The sequence below is a fragment of the Gregarina niphandrodes genome, assembly GCF_000223845.1.
Source record: "Gregarina niphandrodes unplaced genomic scaffold scaffold00001, whole genome shotgun sequence".
In the NCBI taxonomy this organism is placed as follows: domain Eukaryota; phylum Apicomplexa; class Conoidasida; order Eugregarinorida; family Gregarinidae; genus Gregarina; species Gregarina niphandrodes.
The window spans coordinates 271541-292967 of NW_011645773.1; the positions used below are offsets into that span (position 1 = coordinate 271541).

Sequence of the window (21427 nt, forward strand, 5' to 3'; positions counted from 1 at the left end):
AATATGCTACTGATTGATCAGGAGCATAAGGGTACGTTGATGTGGCGTTTTGTGCGATACTGTTCGGATAGTTTGCGTAGGTTAATTTGGGACAATCTTCCGTCGAACACTATATGGCGCGCGCGCGCGTGTGCACACACTTTATTGCGCACTTTATGCTGTTTGTTCCCCGGTTATTGTTCGCCCTTTGGTTACAAGCCAGCTGCAGCTGAATCTATCTCTAGTTAGGCCCAAACGAGGTCGTATATTCTTAATAACATATCTTGCGTATGCCACCTTGTATGCAACACGGAAGCCCTTTTCCGTGGTGAAAACGGATGTGCAGGGCTCCCTGAATATATCGACTGACTGGCTGGGTATAATTGACACCTGCTTCCTGGGAGCTTACGCGATTGGACAGCTGTTGATCCCGACATTATTGGCAAGGTATCCTACGATGTCGGCTTCAGCAATTTTAGTTGTCCTCTACGGTGGAAGCGGGTTGGCGTCTTTCACGTTTGGACTGGTATCGTCACCGGCGATATTCAGTATTCTATGGATCATTAACGGGTTGCTACACGCTGCAGTGTTCCCGTTATTAATTACATGTCTTTCTCCATGGTTCAATAGTTCACAGCGCGGCAAGGTCATGGGAGCCTGGACTACGAGTCAGCAAACCGGCGCGATTGCGGCGACTGGTTTGAGTGCCTGGATGTCCGCTCACCTAGGTTGGCGGTCGGCCTTTACCATTCCCGGGATCTTTACCTTTGTCTTTGGCATTTTCGTCGCCTGGGCGATGCAGGGTACCTTGACGGATGGGACCAATGTCCACAGCCACCAAAGTCCGCTGCCAATGGACGTCGAAATGGGCCGATTAGATACCTGGACATCAAGACCCAAGACGGAGGTTGCAGAAGACATGATCGAAGTCGTCTCCGCCAACGGTATGACCTTGGAGAACGTGGAATCGGGACCAGGCACCGAAAGCAGCGCTGCCGGCCCGGACCCCAGGTCTATGGACCCGAGGGAGCTACGGGGCACGCGACAGAAGGACCTGGTGGAGGTGAATCCGCAGACGCCTCCGCAGGGAAGCCAGTCGAGTATGAATTCGGTTGTCGCCAGCAGCAGCGGAGTTAGCTTAGGTAGTATCACGGACGTGAAGTCCGTGTCCTGTAGTTACTTTTGCGTCAAGTGCATTCGCTACAGCCTCTTGTTCTGGCTGCCCTACTACCTCGCCACTGAGCTGCGCTACCCTCACGAAGTTGCAGGCTATACCAGCATCATTTTCGATGTGGGCGGCGTCCTTGGAGGCATCGGTGCTGGTCAGGTCGCCGACCGACTCTTCAGAGGCCGACGCATTTTCGTCGCTATGTTTGCCTGCCTTGCAGGCACCCTCTCTCTCATCGCCTTCTCCCTGTTCGCCGGCTCAAGCAAACTCGTCGCACTCTTCATGCTTGGCGCCATCGGTATCGCCATAGCCGCTGCCGACTCCATCATCGGCGGCAGCGCCGCCACCGACCTCTGCGAAAGAGCCAAGTGCTCCGGAAGCACCATTGGAGCTGTCTCGGGTAAGCACGCACGTGTGCACACACGTGTGCAAACACGTGCGCGCATACCTAAAGTGCATTACGTTTGGTTACGATCTTTGTTCTTAGGTATCATTAACGGCTGCGGTTCCGTTGGAGCTGTGCTACAGGGTTATCTGACAAGTCGGTTGACACAGTCGGTCGGCTGGCCGAGCTTTTACCTCATCTTGTCTGGTGTCTGCTTGTGCGGGAGTGCATTTTTGGTGGTGCCAGCCGTGCATGAGTTGGCTAGTGTTAGGGCACTCAGTTGATTTTTTTTTTGCGAATAAATGGCGAAGGACGAGGAGACTATGACAAGCTCTGCCATGGCTGACGGCATCATTGCCGCCAAGTCCAAGAAGTCCAAGAAGTCCGACAAGAAGGACAAGAAGGACAAGAAAGACAAAAAGGACAAGAAGAGCAGGAAGTCGGAGGAAGCCACCGAAGACGCTTTGTCTCAGTCACCCTCCACCACCGCTGAAGACTCACCAGCCGTCGTAGAGCAGGCGGCTGCCGAGCAGCCCAAGAAGGACAAGAAGGAGAAGAAGGAGAAGAAGGACAAGAAGGAGAAGAAGGAGGCCACCGCGGCTGCTTCGTCCGATGAGGAAGTCGAATCTAGGTCTGAGTCTAAGACTGAGTCTAAGAAGGACAAGAAGGACAAGAAGGACAAGAAGGACAAGAAGGACAAGTCGGAGAAGAAGGACAAGTCGGAGAAGAAGGACAAGAAGGACAAGTCGGAGAAGAAGGAGAAGAAGGATGTTGAGGAGGCGGAGGCGGAGGTGAGTCCGATGGCGGTGGAGGAGGACGAGGAGCCGATTATTCGAAAGCGCGCGGCCGACGCGAGCAGCAGCTTCAATGCCTCGCCGCCGAAGCGTGGCCGTGGCGACACGAGCATCGTGTTTGTGCGAGGGCTGATGTTCGGAATTACTGCGGAGCAGGTGAGTGCGCACTTTGCAGGATGCGGTGGAGTTGAGCGTGTGCGGTTCACGGCTAGCGACCACGGCAACTGTTTCGTGACGTTTGATTCGGCAGACGGCGCAAGCGCGGCTCTTGGACTGGATGGCCAGACGGGTCCTGGTGGTACGGACCGTTATTTACAGGTGCGGGAACACACCTTTGGTCGGTGGTATGTGCCCGAGGCCGTCAGCGTTGAGACTAACGCAGACTATGACCAGGTCCTGAGGGAGGGTATGGCACACTACGGCACCGTCACTGACGTCCAGTATTTCGGCGACTCCGCCCTAGTCACCTTCGAGACTGAGGACCAAGCAGATGCTGCCATCGAAGGAGGCCGCATGGACATGGGCGACTACCAAGCCTTTGTTAAACTCGCCACCACCAAGAACAACTACGGAATTGAAGATCAACGAGGCTTCCAAGACGGCGGTCGAGGCGGTCGAGGCGGTCGTGGTGATCGTGGCGGTCGCGGCGGTCGCGGCGGTCGCGGTGGACGCGGTGGACGCGGAGGCAACCGGTACTAAAAAACACGCATTCGCCACAGCGCTTGCCACTACGCTCTTTCGATGGTTCCCTAGCAAGCACTAGGAAACAAATGTTTGCCCGCCGACGGCTCCGGGAGCACTATTGTCGGCCCCGGCAGCAAGTATCGGCTCAATGCTAATTGTCTCCGTGACCCTTCAGATCTCTCGTCTGGTGACACATGTTCTCTAGCGCAGAGTCCGCGACTTGCGACACCTGGACCTGTGGTGCATTGCCTCATGGCACCTTGCGTTATGTTACCTTCTTCGTCCAGTAACCTCCCAGTGTCGTGCACCCTCGTGGTTGTGTGCCTGGTGTGTCGTGAACTATCCGGTGTGGTGGACTGCCCTGTGCGGTTGAGTTGGTTCTCGTGCGGCCTTTTTACCGCCTACTACGGTAACCTTTTTTTCACTTCAGCCGATAATAGAAACCGACAATGAGCCTTACAGAATTTCCCACGGAAAAAAAACACGGGAACTCAACATGGTGTCCTTTGAGAACAGGGCTCAGATACCTTCCGAGAAATTTTACTTGACTACTGCTATTGCATATTTGAATGGACCACCTCACGTGGGTCATGCCTACGAGTTCGCCACAGCGGGTGAGAGTCGCCAGCAGTTTGCCCATCACTCTTGTTCGCCTCCGCCCATCACGACAGTTCCTCGGTCCAGGAAGATTATGGTCCCTCCGTGTGGTCCCGTCCTCCTCGTCCCTCGTAGACAGTGACATTCGATTCTCGTAGATGTAATTAGTCGGTATCACGAAATAGCTGGCCGTGACGTGCATTTTGTGACAGGGTCAGATGAGCACGGACAGAAGGTGGAGAACATGGCGACTGCGAACAATGTGACGCCTCAGGAGTGGTGTAATAAGACAGTGAATTATTTCAAGACTCTGAATGCTCGGTTGGACTTGGGTGAACACACGTACATACGGACGACGGACAAGCACCACGAGGCGTTTGCTCAGTGGATGTGGCGGCGGGTAGAGTCTCGGGGAGATCTGTATTTGGGTTCGTATAAGGGATGGTACAATGTGAAGGAAGAGGCGTATGTTACGGACCGGGAGGCGGAGAGTCACGGATATAAGAATCCTGAGACGGGTATTCCGTATGAGCAGCGTGACGAGGAGGCGTACTTCTTCAGGATGTCCAAGTACCACAAGCAGGTAGAAGATCTCATTCGCGATACGGATTTTGTGCAGCCGGCGAGTCGTCGGAACGAGCTTTTGCAACGACTTGAAAAGGCTCCACTTGAGGACCTGTGTGTGTCCCGAGTAAATCTCAAGTGGGGCATCCCGGTTCCCGACAATGATAAGCACGTCATGTACGTGTGGTTCGACGCTTTGAGCAACTATCTGAGTGCCATTAGGTACAACGAAGATGACAGTCCCACTAAAAAGTATTGGCCAGCGGCGTGTCACCTCATTGGGAAAGACATCACTTGGTTCCATTGCGTCATCTGGCCAGCCATGCTGCTCAGCGCAGAACTGCCGCTGCCAAAGGTTGTCTACGGCCATGGATTTGTGCAGGCATGCGACGGCTCCAAAATGAGCAAGAGCCTGAACAACGTCGTCTCACCCATGGAGACCTTAGACCGAGTTCCGTCCGACTCCTTCCGCTACTACCTCGTCCGGGAGGGCCACTACGGCCAGGACATCCGGTTCAACCCACCCGCGTTGGTCGACATGCACAACTCCGACCTCTGCGCCACCTTCGGTAACTTGCTGCATCGCGTTGTCGCCCTTGCCGTGAAGTACGAGGACGGCCAAATACCTGACATCTTTGCTCCGGAAAAAGGTATTGAGAATGCGACCCAAGGCGATATGACCCAAGGCGAGCACAAGCGAGTGGATGCGGCCCAGGTAGATGGCGTCAAGGACGAAGTCGTTGACTTTGTGACTGCGTTCAATGAGGCGGAAACCGCCATGCACAATTACGCTCTGGAGAACTTGGCCAACGTCGGAATCAGCCTGTGTCGTGACATCAACAAGTACCTCACGGATGCTGCGCCGTGGAAGATCAAAGACGACCCGGAAAAACGCGCTACCGTTATCAGAAAGTCGCTCGAAGGCATCTACATCGCTGCGCACTTCCTCTACCCGGTCATTCCCCAGGGAGCAGGCACGGTATTCAAACGACTTGCAACGCCACCCAAGAAACTTTACCAGCTTGATCCCCGTATCAATCTGACCACAGGCACCGTTCTCGAACCCGGAGAAGTCCTGTACGCCGTACTCCCTGTGGATATACTCGAAAAAACTGCCTAAATTTTTTGTCATAATTTGTCTCCTGAACCTGTCAGGCATCCTCTCCGGGATTTTTACCTAATTGAGTGTGCCAGATGTTGACCTGCTCGCCCTCGCACGTGCAAAGCGCCATGTTCTCTGCGCGCACAGAGGTTACTTGGAGGAACCAAGGTTGGCAAAACTGTGCTATCAGGAAAGTCCTGCAAGAGACAACGCACATGACCTATTCAGACATGACTGGACCATTGTACGGCACAGCCGAGATAGGTTGTAGGGTTAATCGATAAGTGTGTGCTATTAACCCTTGATCGATCAACTGATCCACGCGTGTGATCAACTTATCAGTGTTGCCTATCTCGGAGCCTTGACGCCGACATCCTAGCGCGCATGACGAAGCAGCTCGAACGAGGTTGTGTATATGCTGGGACGAGGGAGTTCCCCTGGATCTCATTCAGGCCCTGTACGCCTTTCAAAAACGAGCGTGGAGCCCACACAAATCATGGACAAATAGCTGACGCTTACCTAGTCCAAGACACGGTCAGCGGCTACCCTGGTGCAAGTGCCACTGCGAAGAGAAGGAGGTTCGATAACCGACCATGTAGAGCGCTAGTCCTTGGAAAGGCGAGTGCCCGAAGCGACAGATCTTCCGCGAGAATTGTGGCAGGAAGGCCCACGCCAGAAGCTGCCAGAGCCGACATAGCGGTATGCGAGGAGGATACGCCTGGTGACGAGCGACTGTCTGGTAGCATCAGACCTGGGGTCGTGGGGTTGGGATCACTAAGCCGGCACAAGGCTACAGCACTAAAGGTACGGGCACAAAATGGTTGTGTTCCCGAACACTGGAGCAGTGCGCTCAATAACCGACATCAGCATAGCACGTAAGCTAGGTAGGTATACAGCTAGCGGACGAGGTGGCACACCTTCGCGGGATTGGGGGCGCCGCAAGGAGGACTGAACCGGTTGACGTAACGGTGAAAGACCGAACCGCGACGGTCAGGTTCGCTTGCACAGATGGGCCGTGCTACGGTGAAGTGATAGCTGAAATTAGACGACGTTCGCGGTAGAGACAATGTCGCCAGACGGGTGTCCTTCTCTGGCCCGGGATGTCTGTTGTGGTTATGTGTGTGTGTGTTCTTTCGACTCTCAAACGAGGCCAATTCTGGCTTGTCGAGTTCTACCTCGAGTTCTAGCTCGCTAGTTATTTTGCCGCGGGACTCATTCACGGTGTTTTGCCGCGGTGTTTTGACTCACTCATATTAGTGGTAACTGTTTTGACTCATTCATATTAGTGGATAAAATTCTCGTTCAAAATTGACAAAAACTTAGAAGCCACAAGTCTTGCCGACGTGGGCGGCGAGGTCGCAGAGTCTGTTGGAGTAGCCCCACTCGTTGTCGTACCAGGAGATGAGCTTGACGAAGGTGGGGTTGAGGGAAATGCCTGCCTTGATATCGACGGTGGAGGAGGCCTTGTCATGGATGAAGTCGCTGGAGACGGCATCATGGTCGGTGTATGCGAGAACGCCCTTCATTGGGCCATCAGCGGCCTTTTTGATGACTTCGATGATCTCGTCATAGGAGGCGGGTTTCTCAAGCGAGCAGGTCAAGTCGACGACGGAGACATCGACGGTGGGGACTCGGATGGCCATGCCTGTTAATTTGCCGTTGAGTGAAGGGATGACCTTGCCGACAGCCTTGGCAGCGCCGGTGGATGAGGGGATGATGTTGACGCCAGCGGATCTTCCAGCTCTCCAGTCCTTGCCACCACGAGAGGGGCCGTCAACGGTGAGTTGGTTGGCGGTGAGGGAGTGCACAGTGGTCATGAGACCTTCCTTAATGCCGAAGGCTTCGTGCACGACCTTGGCCAAAGGCGCAAGGCAGTTGGTAGTGCAGGACGCGTTGGAGAGAACGTTAATCTCCGGTTTATATTCAGTGTGGTTTACACCCATCACGAACATGGGGACGGCGTCCTTGGGGGGAGCGGAGATGATGACCTTCTTGGCGCCACCAGCAAGGTGCTTGGCGGCCAACTCCTGGGTGGTGAAGATACCAGTGGACTCGCAAACGATGTCGACGTTAGCGGACCCCCAGGCAATGTTGGATGGCTCCTTCTCCCGGAACACAGTAATCTCCTTACCGTTCACCACCAGCTTGTCGCCCTTGGCCTCCACGGTGCCGGGGAAGCGACCATGAACGGTATCGTACTTCAACTGGTACATCATGTACTCCAGGTCCATGAAAGGCTCGTTGATGGCAACAGGCTCCAAGTCCGCCTTCTCCAAAGAGGCACGGAACACCAAACGACCGATACGACCAAAACCGTTGATGCCAAGTTTAGCGACCATTATTTTGTAGTAATTTTTCGAAGATGGAAAAAGTTTGTTCAAGACAAAACATCCTCCACAGGACGCCGATACTCCTCCTGCAGAAAAGTCGGCACACTCAACACCGTCTTCTGATTCCGGTAGCGTCGAATTTCGTACTCCGCCCACACCGCTTTTTCGGTTTCAGGCGTCCGGAAACGAACCACGTTTGTTCGACGAACGAATTCCAAACCCGGCGATAACGCCGCGTCTGCACCACTAGAGACCGCCTCGCGTGTCTCGAGTAGCCACTGCGTTATAAACTCACCCCCAAAACCCGATTCACCGACTTCCCTCGGCCCCAGAAATATTGGAGTCGTAACTAGTCCCTTTGGGGACAATTTTCGGGCCATGGAATCCCGGTCCCCGCTCGGGCTGTAGCCAGTCGTTGCGCTATGGCCAGGTAACATCGCCCCCAGCCCCTTGGCACGAGGGGCTATCTTTTTTGACAGCTCCTTTATGCCCAATGGAGAGAACAGTATGGCCATGGAGTCGTGGATGGTGCTATCCACCAGTTTGAGAAGCTGGACGGCGGTGGGGGGCCACCGGTGCCAGCGGCGGTGGAGTCGCTGCCTGGTGAGGGCGCTGAACTTGTTGACGCGGTACTCCGTTGACAGCCACCAGCGGCTGTATAGGTCACTGCGGCCGGGAATCTGCGACGGCAAAATCGTGCGGTCGCGCGGGTGCCAGTGGAGCAGGACATACTGCCACTGGGGTAGCAGGATGTTGGCTTGTTGCACGAGGGCTTGGAGGTCAGTGGGCCACAGACAAGCGTAGCCTAAGCCGACGTTCGAGTGCAGCAACAGCGCGTAAGTCACATTTGAGGCAGCAGCGTGCTGGAGCGTTGTATACATTACGGGAACAGATAGCGAGGGGTACGGGGGACTTTGCTCCAGGGGTGGTTCGGGCTCCATCATGAGGGGTCCGGATTGCGTCGCTGCGTTTATGAGCGTCCCAGTTTGTACCAACTGGTGCATGAAATAATCCATCGTATCGCCTGCATGGTCTTCAACGTAGATCTGCACCGACGGAAACAGGACCTCCGACACACAGGTGCATGAAACTAGCCAGGCCAGCAGAGCAGGCGCGGCAGAAAGGTTCATTTTTGGGACATTTAGAAAATGTCTGAAGAGATCGACAAACACGTCGCAAAGAAGTATGAAATAGTTCAGCGACTAGGCAAAGGAGTAACCAAGCCCACTAAGCCGTGCCCGCCCATCCCAGATCAAGCCCACTAACTAAGCGGTGCCCACTAACTAAGCGGTGCCCACTAACTAAGCCGTGCCCACTAACTAAGCCGTGCCCACTAACTAAGCCGTGCCCACTAACTAAGCCGTGCAATAATCCCTTTTATCTAGGCTTATGGGATCGTGTGGAAATCAATTGACAAGAAGACGCAGGATGTTGTAGCTCTCAAAAAGATATATGATGCCTTTCAAAACAGCACTGATGCGCAACGAACATTCCGAGAGATAATGTTCCTTCAAGTAACACGAACTCACTCCGTCACATTCACACACGTGTGTGCTCATAACGTGTCACTGGGCAGGAATTGGATGGGCATGAGAATATAATTCGATTAATGAATGTGCATCGTGCGGAGAATGATCGGGACATATATTTGGTATTTGATTTTATGGAGACAGATTTGCATGCTGTGATTCGCGCAAAGATTCTGGAGGAGATCCATAAGCAGTATATTGTGTATCAGTTGTTGAAGGCTATAAAGTATATGCATAGTGGTGAGTTGTTACATCGGGATATGAAGCCTTCAAATATTTTGTTGAATTCGGACTGCGTAGTAAAGGTTGCAGATTTCGGGTTGGCTCGTTCGATTGCGTCGAACTTAGTATGTGTCCGTTGTTCATCTGCGCGGAATGGGTCCCAGCAACGTGCAACCAGACGGTCTAGTGGGAGTTCCTTACCTCGGAATTCGAGTACTGAAAGTGGACGGAAAATGGTTGATGGTCAATCATCAAGTGCTACAAAATACTTCTCTTGTGTATTGTGCGGACATCAATACGACGTTTCAGAAATCGGCGACGAAATTCTAGATGAGAGCATGGTACTTACAGACTATGTCGCCACACGCTGGTATCGAGCTCCTGAGATCCTTCTAGGCTCAACAAAATATACCAAGGGGGTCGATATGTGGAGTCTTGGATGCATCCTAGGAGAACTCATGCTAGGAAAACCACTATTCCCTGGCTCCAGTACACTCAACCAACTTGAACGCATTATCCAACTCATCGGCAGACCCACACCCGAAGACTGCCAGTCAGTCAAAAGCCCCTACGTCGAACATCTACTCGACAATATCAACATCAATAAATATCAGTCATTCAACGATCTATTCCATCAAGCCAACCCTTACGGCATTGACCTACTTAAAAAACTACTCAGGTTCAACCCAAGCAAACGAATCACCGCAGCCGAAGCACTCAGACATCCATACGTCAAACAATTCCATGCACCTGCTGAGGAAGTCGTCTGCAATAAGATTATCAACACGCCGATCAATGACAATAAAAAATACAACGTCAATGACTACAGGAATAAAATATACCAAGAGATTAGCAAACGCAAAAAGAAACACTCATCGTAAGACCCTCCTCACATACACTATCAGACACACACTATCAGACACACACTATCAGACACACACTACCAGACACACACTATCAGACACACACATCTCCCAACCAGTCATAAGGACCCTGGCGAAAACAGTCACGGACGATACTCCAAAAAATGAATTTTTTACCGTCCCAACCGTGCTTTGCGGCGTGTATGCTCTTCTTCTATCGCAACAAACCCGTGGTGGTGGCCCGTTGCAACAATCTCTCTCTGTCGGAGGATCGCGCCGTCTCTGTCGGAGGATCGCCGCCGCCGCCGCCGCCTATACATAAAAATCATTCACAAAAAAAAATGCTCATTACATATCTCCTATCTTCCTCTTGACATCTCGAACAGTCGCTTCGTAATGGTCCACAAACTCGTCCGCACTCTGGAATTCGCTCACAGACACTGGCTTGGTGGCGAGCATAAGACCAAACTTACTTGGCAATTGGGGTATAGTGATATATCGCTTCTCATCCGTCCGTTTTGCACCTCCGTCTTCTTGATCGGCGCCTGTGGTGCTGGGAGTATTGCACTCCCCATCATCTTGGTCCAACACATAGTGGTTCTCAAATTCAACGAACGGAAACCGATTCCAGCCCGCATACAACAGCTGGTCGGTATGCAACACTGTGTACAGCTTGTCTGATGGTAGTGAATGTTCCACAGTCAATCCGGAGAACTCGCGGTCAGAATTCATGTTGAAGACTAAGAGCGCACTGCCCCGTTCAAATACCACCACGTTGTCGTGCGTTCGATGAACGTAGATCTGGTCCTCATGATCGTCGTGCTCGCCTCTTGTCTCTTCAATTCCGTGAATTCTGGTCCGTAATTCCTGGAGACAGCGACTGAGTTCAGAGACGAAACAGAAATGGTGTTTGAAGAGCAGATCCTTGCGCGTGGCAAGTTGCATGTACCGACAGGGCTGTTTAAAGTGATTGCCAGGTCTCGGGAAGTCTACCGCGTCGGGATGGGCGAACTCGCAGCCCTGGAATGTGAGCGAGGCCTCGCTGGCGAGGGTGGCATTAAGCAGTGTGGCGAGTCGCAGAAGTGTGAGTCCGCAATGGGAGTCGCCTTCTTCATCGAAGATGCCCATGTGAAACTTGATGTCGTCCCCGACCCATTGGTGTGCAAGACTGCCACAGCTGTCAGGTTCATAGGAATAGCCAGCGTCAGTAAGGTTAAGTAATTCGAAGTAGATGTCACGCGTCTGAGTACCGATCCGATCCCAACTGAAGCTGTCGCGTGCCTTTTGGTACCCCTGTTCACCCATCCAACGGAGCTTTTCGAAATCCCGCAGCGCCTCTGTCACTCCCCAACGGATCGAGTCCGGATTCGGGTCCACCAGTAACCCGTCACTGCCGGGTGTGACAAAGTCCCGTGGCCCACCGCAAGTGGTGGCAATCACCGGCTTGTAACATGACCATGCCTCTAAGACAACAATGCCAAACGGTTCATTGCGCGATGGGACGACGACCGCATCGCACATCTTGAACAAGCTTTTCAACTCAGCACCGCCCTTACTGCCCACAAATCGGAAGGCTCCAGCCACACCTAATTGCTGAGCCCGCGCCTCCACCTCAGAGCGCATGTGTCCATCTCCCACAATCACAAACTTCAGGTCACCACGCTCCCGCAATATCGCCGGTGCAGCCTCAACCAACAAATCCACACCTTTCTGTAGCACAAAACGTCCCACGAATAACACTGTCGGATCCAACGGAGCGATCCCTAACCGCTCTTTAATCGGGGCCGCGTCCTCGAATCCATCGAAATTCTGCACGTTGATTCCATTATATGTCACCCGTATCTTGTCCCCATGTACACCATACATGTCCTTCACCTCATCAGCCAATACTCCACTAACACAAATAACACGATTTGCCGCCGTGCAACCCGCCTTCTCCAACTCACGGATACGCTGTGATACACCTCCGAACAATTTATTACCACACCGTCCTGACTCCGTTGAGTGCATCGTAAACACGGCGACACGACCTAATCCTGCCATTGCTTGTACTGCACGTGCTGTCAGCCAATCGTGACCGTGGCACAGGTCGAACGCACGTCCCGTCTCGCTTTCGTAACCCAATAAGAAGGAGACAAAAGCGCTGCACATGTTCTCGCATTCTCGCACGAAATCCTTATCCAACTGGAAAGGTACTTCATGATAAAACACACCATGTACTATCTTAATAGATGCCGCAACACTGGTGGCTCTGGTAAATATGTGCACCTCGTGCCCAACCCGTCGAAGGGCCGCCGCCAACTCCGTCACATGAGGCGCAATCCCACCCACCGGGATCGTGTGCAATGTTTCCCAAGCGAAGAACGCTATTTTCATCGGCCTCTTCGCAATCATATTCGATGCCAGGCTGTCTACCGCAGCAATCCGTGGTTCCGCCGTCCTACGATCCAATTTGAAACACAAAGCTTGGGCATCAAATCTCCAGTTATAAAAATCCCTCTGCATTTGAGATAATGCAGCTCTTGTATGCGGGGTAGCCGTATACGAAAATCCAAGCCCACCAGCTGATACTGGTCCGGACAAACCAGGGACTCCAACATGGTCACTCGCAAAAGTTATCAGCTCAGGCTTCTCCTGTCTTAGCCGTGTATTTAATTCCATCAGAAATGCTCCTCCAACCAAATCTGAATTATGGTTAAAGTAGGTATCAAATTTGTAAAGATCAAAGAAACGGTTCGTGGCCTGATCCTTGAATAGCACTGAACTTATCCCTTCAAACCAAAATCCATCGAGTTTGAATTCCCTCAGCCAGAATTGCGCAGCGCCCATCATGTATTCCCTGGCAAACCGATCTGAATAATCAATTGAAGCACCATCCCATTCAGGATGCCGTCCTTTGGTCAGACCAGGTATGTAGGCCACTGAATTCCCATTACTTGCAAGGTGCGATAACACAAATTGAACGCAAACCTTAATTCCAAGTGTGTGCGCACACGAAATTAATTTAGCGAGCGCATCATCCGAACCGAACCTATTGGATAAAGCAACCGGACAATCGGTATGCCAGCCTGCATGCGGATAGTAGGTATGTTCTTGTACACTCATTAGCAGCAATACATCAAATCCGGCAGCAACCATATGCGGAAGCACTTCGGTTCTGACATCGTCGAATGTCGAGACCTTTTCTTCCTTGGTACACATACCCACATGGACCTGATACACTCTAGGATGCCCCGTAGGTCCTGCGGATGGCCGCAGCGGCTCTATGGAGTCTGCTACGGACCTGGTCCTCAAAACGGAATTGGCAACGAAATCGTCGTGTATGCGCAGCAAACGACTCGTTGGTGAGATCTTGTAATGATACCCTTCCATGTCACTTCTGGTAAGTTTCAGCTTGTATAAAGTTCCTTCAGGCATGTTGGGGACGATACATTCCCAGTCAACATAACTACCATTGCTATTGTCATCACTGCGCACATAATCAACGCGATAGAAAGAAAGTGAACGGTCATCGTCCCAGTCGATCCACTCCCCCGTCACCGACACACTGGTGATCACTTGATTAAAGCGCTCTCTCAAGCGAACAGATCCATCGGCAAGACGCTTCGGCATATAGTTGTTGAGAACGTAATTATCGCGTATCAAATCCCCGAGCAAATTTGCGTCAAGAACAGAGCCTTGCCGTTCATCAGTGGTTGCATCGTGACCAATGTTCCTTAAATAAAGTTCATATCGCTCTCGAATCATATTTGCGAATGGAATAAGGTTACTGGAAAGCTTGCTCACCACGGTCTCTGAGTAAGACAGGAAGAATTCGGGATCTGGATGATGAGGGGCTGTCATGACGGATTTAGGAGAGCTATTTTGGGACGTCGCATCACGGGCATGGTCCTCGAACTGCTCTTCATTATTCTTCTCAATCTGTTCCATGGACTCCAACTTGTCTTCTTCCAGCTTGGAGCCTACCGATTTGTTGAAAGCAGCATTATTACTGGACAGACTACGTACTAACGCCACGGTCGGTGTTCCCTCCAGGATACAACTCAGACCCCGTCTCCAGCTCCTCCATTGCTCGCTCGCTCTCATATCCGTTATGGACTTGCGATTGGGAAAATAATACACCACGACGAACGAACGGGGATCGCTACTATCCTGAAATATATCAAGAGCCCCTTTCAGGGTCACACACATTTCCTCTACACTCTTGATAAAGGCTTGCTCCTGATCTGCGCAGACTTGACTCTCTTCAATTACACAAAAATGACGGGACACCATTCTGAAGGAAATTATCACCACTCCACCTTATCACCCAATTGTGCCTATGAAGCGGACGAGTTCATGGAAGGTGAGGTTGCCGTATGGATGAGGTAGCAGCTTACACCAGAGAGTTGGCGTTGATCGGTTGCACAACCTTTACATATATGTTGGAGGAGTTGAGATGGCTGGAGACGTTCGTAATCAGGTTAGACGAGGTCTGTCCTTCAGCGAATAAGAATAAGGTCTGAGGGTCGCTAAGACTTTGCCATAACGCCCAGGATAGGGAGTTGGAGAGACTGTCGGTCACACGATCTTTCCAAACCTTGATGAATTCATCCTCATGACCCTGAACAGAAACCGGTTTATGTGGTCGGTTGGGTGAGTGGGTGGGCTTACTTTCTGAACCTGGAGTTGAGAGAAGGCTAGGGAAGATTTTTGCTTTTCCAAGCTGAAAGCGCCAAAGGCGGAAGATGGGAGCCGGCTGACGTGTTTGAGCGGGTCCATCAGACGAAAAAATTATTGAGGGGATTATATCCGAAGCTGTGCAGTACTTCCTGCAGCACCACACGACTGATGTGACTGCCACTAACGTGGTCGTTGACAAGGACGCAGACAGTGAGTTGTTCCTCGGGCACGGAGAAGCAAAGGTTCCCGCCGGTGTCACTGCCGCCGAAGGCGTAGCAACAGACGCCGGGACCCGGACCGCCTTTGCCGGGACCGCCCTTGCCCTCTGCAGTGCCACCGTCTCGCAACAAACCCTCAGAGGACGTCCCACTCACCCGCGAGGAAGCGGAAGAGACTGAGGCACGTCCGTTTGCACCGTCTCGACCGATTGCGACGTCTCGACCGATTGCTACGTCTCGACCGACTGCTACGTCTCGACCGACTACCACGTCTCGACCAACTGCAGCTGAGGGTTCGGGCGTTCCAAGAGGCATTGGCGAAGGAGCGAGCGACGAGGGGGTGGGTGTAGAGGTCTTGCGCAGTTCCCAGGCGACGTGCACGTTCGCCGTTGACCACATGATCCGCTGCTGAACACGGGCGTCTCGGAACGCGCGCGGAGGCTCCGGCCCCGGGGCGCCCGGCGCGACCACATCCAACGCGCCCGGCAGTACTGCCGCAGGCGGCAGTAGCGCCGCCTCCGGGACGACTCCGGTGCCTTGGGCGGGGAGCAGGCCCTGAGCGGGTAGCAGACTCGCCTCCTGGCTCGGGGTCCGGGGCGAGGCAGTCAACAATATGTCGGCATGAGAGTCTTCGAGCTCGTCGCGCGGGACGGGCCCGGTCCCCGCGTCAGCCGGGTCGGGGAGCTCTGGGATCGGGGTCGCCTCCGCACCAGGGGTCTCCGCTATAGGACTGCTGCGCGCGTCTGTTGCTTGTAGGCGCATTTGTCGGCAGCCGTCCTCGGTCCCGGGCCCGGTTTCGAACCGGGGAGCTCCGGGCACGGACCTCAAAACGGGGTGCTTGTTTCGTCCGGCGGGGGTGTTGCGTGTGACTTGGGCCATTGGTGGGGCCGCGGTGGGACTGCTCGGGGCAGTGGAGGGCGTAAGCTCGAAGTTAGCGTTGCTGACGATGACTTCTTTGGCGGAATGCGGTTGCGGGTGTGGTTCGAGAGGCAGGAGTTGGTAGCCAAGTCCGTAGAGGGGCACCCAGCCGCCAGTGGCTACACGTGCTTCGAGGGACATGTCTGCGCAGCGAGGTTGAAGAGCCTGATGCAGGACGCGGTCGCGTAGGACGGCGCCCCGACAGACGTGGTGGAGAAGGGTAGCCATGGCGCGTGCAGAAACGCGTGCGTTTGCAAAGGGAACGCGGAGAGGTACAACAGGAGCGGCATTGAAGAAGAGCGGGTCGAAGAGATGAGGGCGCTTGCGCATGAGTTCAAAGGCGGTGAGTCCCTCGACCTTTTGGTCGAAGAGTGCCTGTAATGCGGCCATTTTGCTGGTTTCAATTTCTTGCTTCTTTAGGAACTCGGTCATCATGCCGGTGCGACCCGGGAACTTGCTGAGCAACGCCAATGGCGGCGGCTGCTTGGTCTGTTCCAGTTTGGCCATCCACTCGGCCTTCTTAAGCCGACGCTGCTTCACCGACTTGCACTCATCCTCCTCGTCCGTCGTACCGATGGTAGTCTGACTCATATTCGCCGCGTCCGCCATGCGTGCCACCCCCAAGTCGCGACTAACGGACGCCAACCGCAAGGTAATCTCCTGTTCCCTACTAAGAGTCGCCGGTGCGCCCGCCGCCAGCGAAGACGGTGGCACCATTGTCGTCTGGCTAGTCAGAGCAGGGTGGTCTAGCTGGCCAACATGGTCCAGCTGCTTAGGATTGTCCAGAGAACCGGGGTTGCTACCAGGGCCTACGGAATTCCCCGCCAACTGGCTAGGGTTCCCGCCTAGCTGGCCAGAGTGCACCCCTCCTTGAGACCCCTGCTCCAATTCAGCGTGGCCTGGGTGCCGGCCGGTAAAAAGAGTGCTGGGTCGCCCACCCAGGGTACCAGAGGCGGCGAGATCTGTAAAGCTGGAGATGCCGGTAGGGAGTGTCCGCGAATGGTCCGGTAGGTAGCGGCTGGAGCGGAAGGGGTCTTCGTCATCATGTTTATCCAGTTCATGTAGCAGCGTGACCACGCTGTTGGGTACGCGCTGGTTGAGCCGCAGCTGGGCCTCGATCAGTGGTTCGCTCAGCTCGACTTCGAACGTGACGCCGGTCTCGGGGTTTTCGTCGTGCTGGACCGAGGAGATGCGTCGCGGCTGCGCCTGTTCGCTAGCCGGTGTGGGGACCTCCGGTGTTGAGAGGAGCGCGGCTTGGTCCGGTGAGACGTCGTAGTGCAGACCCGCCGCGGCAGTCGCTGCAGCGCCTCCACCAGCAGCTCCCGAGGCCTCTGCGGCGTTGTTGCTAATCGCAGACGTAGCAGCAGTGCCATTGTCGCCGGGCGGTTTGCCAGGAACGGGGAAGTAAATCATGCGGTGTAGGTGTTTGAGTTTCCAGTCGCGTAGGCAGTTGGTCCTAAGGTACTTGCCGACATCTGTTTTGGTTGCGGCTTGGATTAGTTCATTGTACAGGTAGCTGACACACACGTGTGGATAGTGCCCGCACTGTCCCGGGATGCAGACCGGAGAAGCGCTTTCTGCTAACTTGATCATGTAGGGGTACGAAGCTAGCTGGCTGAGGGTCAGCGTCGACGGGAGCCAAGAGTGCAGTCCGCTCTGGTGGGTCAAAAGATGTTCCACCGTAATGTTCCGTTTGTCGTTGCGCACGAAGCCGTCCCACCACTCACTAATGCAGTCAGACAGACGCAGCTTTTGCTTGCTGACGAGGTGGAGCAACATCGTAACAAGAATTACGTTACATAAACCGAACGCAGTAAACAATGTGCGTGGAGTGACCGGTCGTGAGTCGTAGACGCCCATTTTGCCAAGGTTGATTTCCACGCGTTGGCTACGGCGATGCCACACACTCACTTGTACGCCAACGAGTAGCCCGTTACTAAACAGGGTCGCCAGTATCTTGAAGAGCTTCCATTCCAACAGAGAGCGCGGCTGGAACTTCTCCTGGAGGCCGGAAATGGCATATGGCGTGGTAGCATACGGCGAGGGACACAGGGGAGACATGAACATCCCGGTTCCTGGGCGGAAGGACATCTCGGGGTACGGATAGATACAGTCTCCGACCGGGACTATTCCACCTGTAGGGAAAAGTCCAGAGAGGCGTCCGGGGACAAGTCTTTCTGCAGGGAACATGCCCGTCATGAAGGTCGCGGGGGCGAGGTCCAGAGGTCTTCGACCCGAGATGTAATCGGCAGAGTCCTGAGGCGTGTTCGCCTGCCGCAACATGGCGTTAATCGCGTTCGACAAATTCTGGCCAAAAACGAGGTCCTGATAAGGCGCATTGTATCGCACGGCGGAAGCTGCTGCACCATGGGCCTTATAGACGTAGTAGAGAGCTCGTGGAATTTGACCACGGTCCGCCCGCACTGCTTCTTCCGCTCTTTCGAGCATGATCTGGAAGAAAGGAACTTTCGCTTTGAGTTGTATGGTTAGTCCATGTAGTAAAGATGCGACCCGCAAGAAGAAGATTATATCCTTGGGCCAGTCATCGAGAGGGTTGGAGTTTTGTACATCGGTCATTTTTGTTTCTTTTGCCTTCGACCATGCATCGTCCTTTTCCTTTTGACTCAGCACTTCCTCTTGGGCTGCCGATTTCTTGTTAGTGAAAAGAACTGTAATAGCGTCCATATAAATCTCTGGGTCAATGGGTATTGGACTGGGTCCAGTATCATCTTCAGTTTTGTCTGTCTGTCTAGTGCCGTGTTTGTTTGATGCGGGTTTCTTGAACTTGAAGCCCATGTCTTGAAAAGCGCCCATTAGACCCATGACATCTACCTGTGATATGCTGGTAATGAGACGAGCGAATGCTAGTCTCTCCTTTTCATTAAACTCTTTAACCAGACCCCAATCAAGTAGCACTGGTCTTGGCTTCCCGGTAATTTTATCGATCTCCACCATAATGTTTCCAGGATGCGGATCACCATTGAACAACCCATCTATATGAATTTGGTAAGCAAAAGACTTGGTTATTTCACAACAGAGTTCATCGACATCAACATTGTATTTCGTTAACATTTCTTGGTCGGTACATTTGAAGCCATCGATAAATTCCATGATTACAACTCTTTTGGTTGTATACTGAGGATAGCACTTTGGCACCTTAACATTGATACCAGAGTTAATCATAGCAAGTCGAACGCGTTCCTGACTTCTGGCTTCAAAGGTAAAATCTAATTCCAGAGCTGCTTGTTTTTGCCATTCATCAAGTACGGAAGTGAAGCTTAAGCCACGTTCTAACAAGCCAAAGGCCCAGCTCAATTGTCCCAACAAGGCCATATCCTGACTCAGCATCTTGTCTACATTCGGATGCTGGACCTTAATCACTACCAGCTCCCCAGTTAATAATTTCGCTTTATGAACTTGACCAATAGATGCCGAAGCTAAAGCCTTTTCCTCAACATACTCAAAAATCTCATCCAATGGACGACCCAACTCATGCTCAATAATACCACGAACAATCTCAAAACACGATGTCGGCATCATGTCCTGAACTTTAGCCAATTCAGACACATACTCATCCGGTAATAAGTCAGCACGTGTAGATAAGAACTGACCAACTTTCACCCACCAACCTCTCAAATCTGCTATATTCGTCCAGATAGCTTGTGCAAACTTAGAATGCCGATGCTTCCAATATGCAGCACGCTTTTGCTGAGGCAACATACGAGAATGGACCTGAGCTACCTTAAACCCCAGATACAAATGGCTCCATGTATACAAAGTCTAAAGGAAACAACTACAACCATAACAATCATCTTACCCTAACCTTCCTATTCCACTCATCTAATTTATCCACATTCATGTGAAAAGCCGAAAAGGAAAACACTTATTCCTGACACATCATTACGGAATAAACATGACCCCATACCCCATCCCCCATCCCCCATCCCCCATCCCCCATCCCACATCCCCCACACCACACCGTATTTGGTCGAGTTTTTTTCCATTCAGTCATCTTGCTGAATGTTGTGGACGAAAAACGGCTATGCTGTGATGGTTCAAGTGATGGTTCAAGTGTGGTTCAGATTATTGTCACCGTTTCGTAATGTGGTGGTGGTGGTGGTTGTTGTTCTTCTGGGCGGTTGGTATCCCTGGCCTCTGGGAGCTGTTTAGAACTTCTTCTGTGCCTTGAGATCAGCCAAAGCTTGGTCAACTTCCGCAACGGCATTTCTTCGGTTGGCGCGTACTTGTCTTTCGCTCTTGAGATCAGCCAAAGCTTGGTCAACTTCCGCAACGGCATTTCGTGCGCCAGCATGTGCGCCAGTTTGCTCCTTCTTGTCGCTCTTGGGGAAGAGACTGTACCAGCTCTTAGGTTCTTGTCTTGCCGGCTCAGGTTGTTTCTGAGGGGTGGCCCAGAAGGTTAAGCGACCTTTCTCCTGCTTATCACTCTGCCTGGGCTGTTCAGGCTGTGCGCGTTTGAAGAGGCTGAAACCCTCTTGTTTCTTGTCTTCTTTTCTTGGTTGAGTGGCGGGCTGTGCGCGCTTGAAGAAGCTGAATCCTTCCTTCTTCTTGTCTTCATCAGCCTTCGCGGCAGGTGCGGGCTTCTTGAAGAAGCTGAACCCCTGCTTTTTCTCTTCTACTTTGACTTTGGGTGCAGGTGCCGGCTTCTTGAAGAAGCTGAATCCCGAGGGTTTATCCTCATTCTGTCTTTGCTGACGCGGTTCCTGCGTCTTGGTGAAGGCAAATCGCGAACGTACACCGGCCTTACGGTCATCTGTCTGACGCTCAGTCTGGCGTTTGCCACCGCCGGCCCACGAAGGGAGTTTGGCCTGCACGACTTGCTGACGTTTGCTTCCGCCTTCGTTCGCGCTCGGGAAGTCGCCGGCATCGAAGACCTGACGAGTGCGGAAGGTACTCGGCTGTGCACTGTCCACGGCGTCTCTGGATCTAGCGCTAGCCACCCCCGAGGCGGACTTGGCACCTGACGCCCGCGAAGTCAATCCAGCTGGAGCATGCATGCGGTACACATTCACTCGACGGGGAGCGTTCGTAGCGCGCGCTCCATCCGCGAAGGCCGAGCCAATATTGGCCGTCTCACCTGCGAGGTAACCTGCGCCGCCAGCGACACCCTGCACGGTCGCTTTAGCACCGGACGCGAGGACGTCTTTTGTTCCGACTGCAACGTTCTTGCCCAATTGCGCCCCGTCGGCGACCAAGTGTCCGGCCGCCTCTGCGCCGCCTTTGAGCGTCTGTCCCGCAGCCACAGCCATGTCCTTGGCCTCAAGCGCGCCGTCCTTAAGCAATCCGCCAGTACCCTGAGCCACGGCCTGCGCGCCCTTCACGGCCCCGCCAGCAACGTAGCCCACTCCGTGTGCGGCGTCAGCAGCCACGGCCGGGACCGCCTTGGCTGCAGAT

The 21427-nt window shown here is 53.3% G+C and overlaps 9 protein-coding genes across 9 annotated transcripts; 4 read left to right on the top strand and 5 right to left on the bottom strand.

The window, feature by feature from the left end:
- Positions 1-3: 3 nt before the first annotated feature.
- Positions 4-1816, top strand: GNI_004730 (major facilitator family transporter; the record flags this gene model as incomplete). The annotated part of the gene is made up of 3 exons (XM_011130265.1): positions 4-80; positions 229-1547; positions 1635-1816. 3 exons carry the CDS (start codon positions 4-6, stop codon positions 1814-1816), a joined length of 1578 nt encoding a protein of 525 aa, XP_011128567.1.
- Positions 1817-1834: 18 nt separating this feature from the next.
- Positions 1835-3025, top strand: GNI_004740 (RNA recognition motif (A.K.A RRM, RBD, or RNP domain) protein; the record flags this gene model as incomplete). The annotated part of the gene is made up of 1 exon (XM_011130266.1): positions 1835-3025. The coding sequence occupies one exon, from the start codon at positions 1835-1837 to the stop codon at positions 3023-3025; it is 1191 nt and encodes a 396-aa protein (XP_011128568.1).
- A 481-nt stretch (positions 3026-3506) lies between these two features.
- Positions 3507-5291, top strand: GNI_004750 (methionyl-tRNA synthetase; the record flags this gene model as incomplete). The annotated part of the gene is made up of 2 exons (XM_011130267.1): positions 3507-3624; positions 3766-5291. 2 exons carry the CDS (start codon positions 3507-3509, stop codon positions 5289-5291), a joined length of 1644 nt encoding a protein of 547 aa, XP_011128569.1.
- Positions 5292-6592: 1301 nt separating this feature from the next.
- GNI_004760 (glyceraldehyde-3-phosphate dehydrogenase) lies at positions 6593-7612 on the bottom strand (the record flags this gene model as incomplete). The annotated part of the gene is made up of 1 exon (XM_011130268.1): positions 6593-7612. The coding sequence occupies one exon, from the start codon at positions 7610-7612 to the stop codon at positions 6593-6595; it is 1020 nt and encodes a 339-aa protein (XP_011128570.1).
- Positions 7613-7650: 38 nt separating this feature from the next.
- On the bottom strand, positions 7651-8733 carry GNI_004770 (hypothetical protein; the record flags this gene model as incomplete). Its single annotated transcript, XM_011130269.1, has 1 exon — positions 7651-8733. One exon carries the CDS (start codon positions 8731-8733, stop codon positions 7651-7653), a length of 1083 nt encoding a protein of 360 aa, XP_011128571.1.
- Positions 8734-8751: 18 nt separating this feature from the next.
- On the top strand, positions 8752-10235 carry GNI_004780 (putative serine/threonine-protein kinase/mitogen-activated protein kinase; the record flags this gene model as incomplete). Its single annotated transcript, XM_011130270.1, has 3 exons — positions 8752-8817; positions 8989-9117; positions 9180-10235. 3 exons carry the CDS (start codon positions 8752-8754, stop codon positions 10233-10235), a joined length of 1251 nt encoding a protein of 416 aa, XP_011128572.1.
- A 330-nt stretch (positions 10236-10565) lies between these two features.
- On the bottom strand, positions 10566-14492 carry GNI_004790 (glycosyltransferase family group 1 protein; the record flags this gene model as incomplete). The annotated part of the gene is made up of 1 exon (XM_011130271.1): positions 10566-14492. One exon carries the CDS (start codon positions 14490-14492, stop codon positions 10566-10568), a length of 3927 nt encoding a protein of 1308 aa, XP_011128573.1.
- A 485-nt stretch (positions 14493-14977) lies between these two features.
- Positions 14978-19874, bottom strand: GNI_004800 (putative of plant or bacterial origin; the record flags this gene model as incomplete). The annotated part of the gene is made up of 2 exons (XM_011130272.1): positions 14978-19795; positions 19833-19874. 2 exons carry the CDS (start codon positions 19872-19874, stop codon positions 14978-14980), a joined length of 4860 nt encoding a protein of 1619 aa, XP_011128574.1.
- Positions 19875-20181: 307 nt separating this feature from the next.
- GNI_004810 (hypothetical protein) lies at positions 20182-21282 on the bottom strand (the record flags this gene model as incomplete). Its single annotated transcript, XM_011130273.1, has 1 exon — positions 20182-21282. The coding sequence occupies one exon, from the start codon at positions 21280-21282 to the stop codon at positions 20182-20184; it is 1101 nt and encodes a 366-aa protein (XP_011128575.1).
- Positions 21283-21427: the final 145 nt, after the last annotated feature.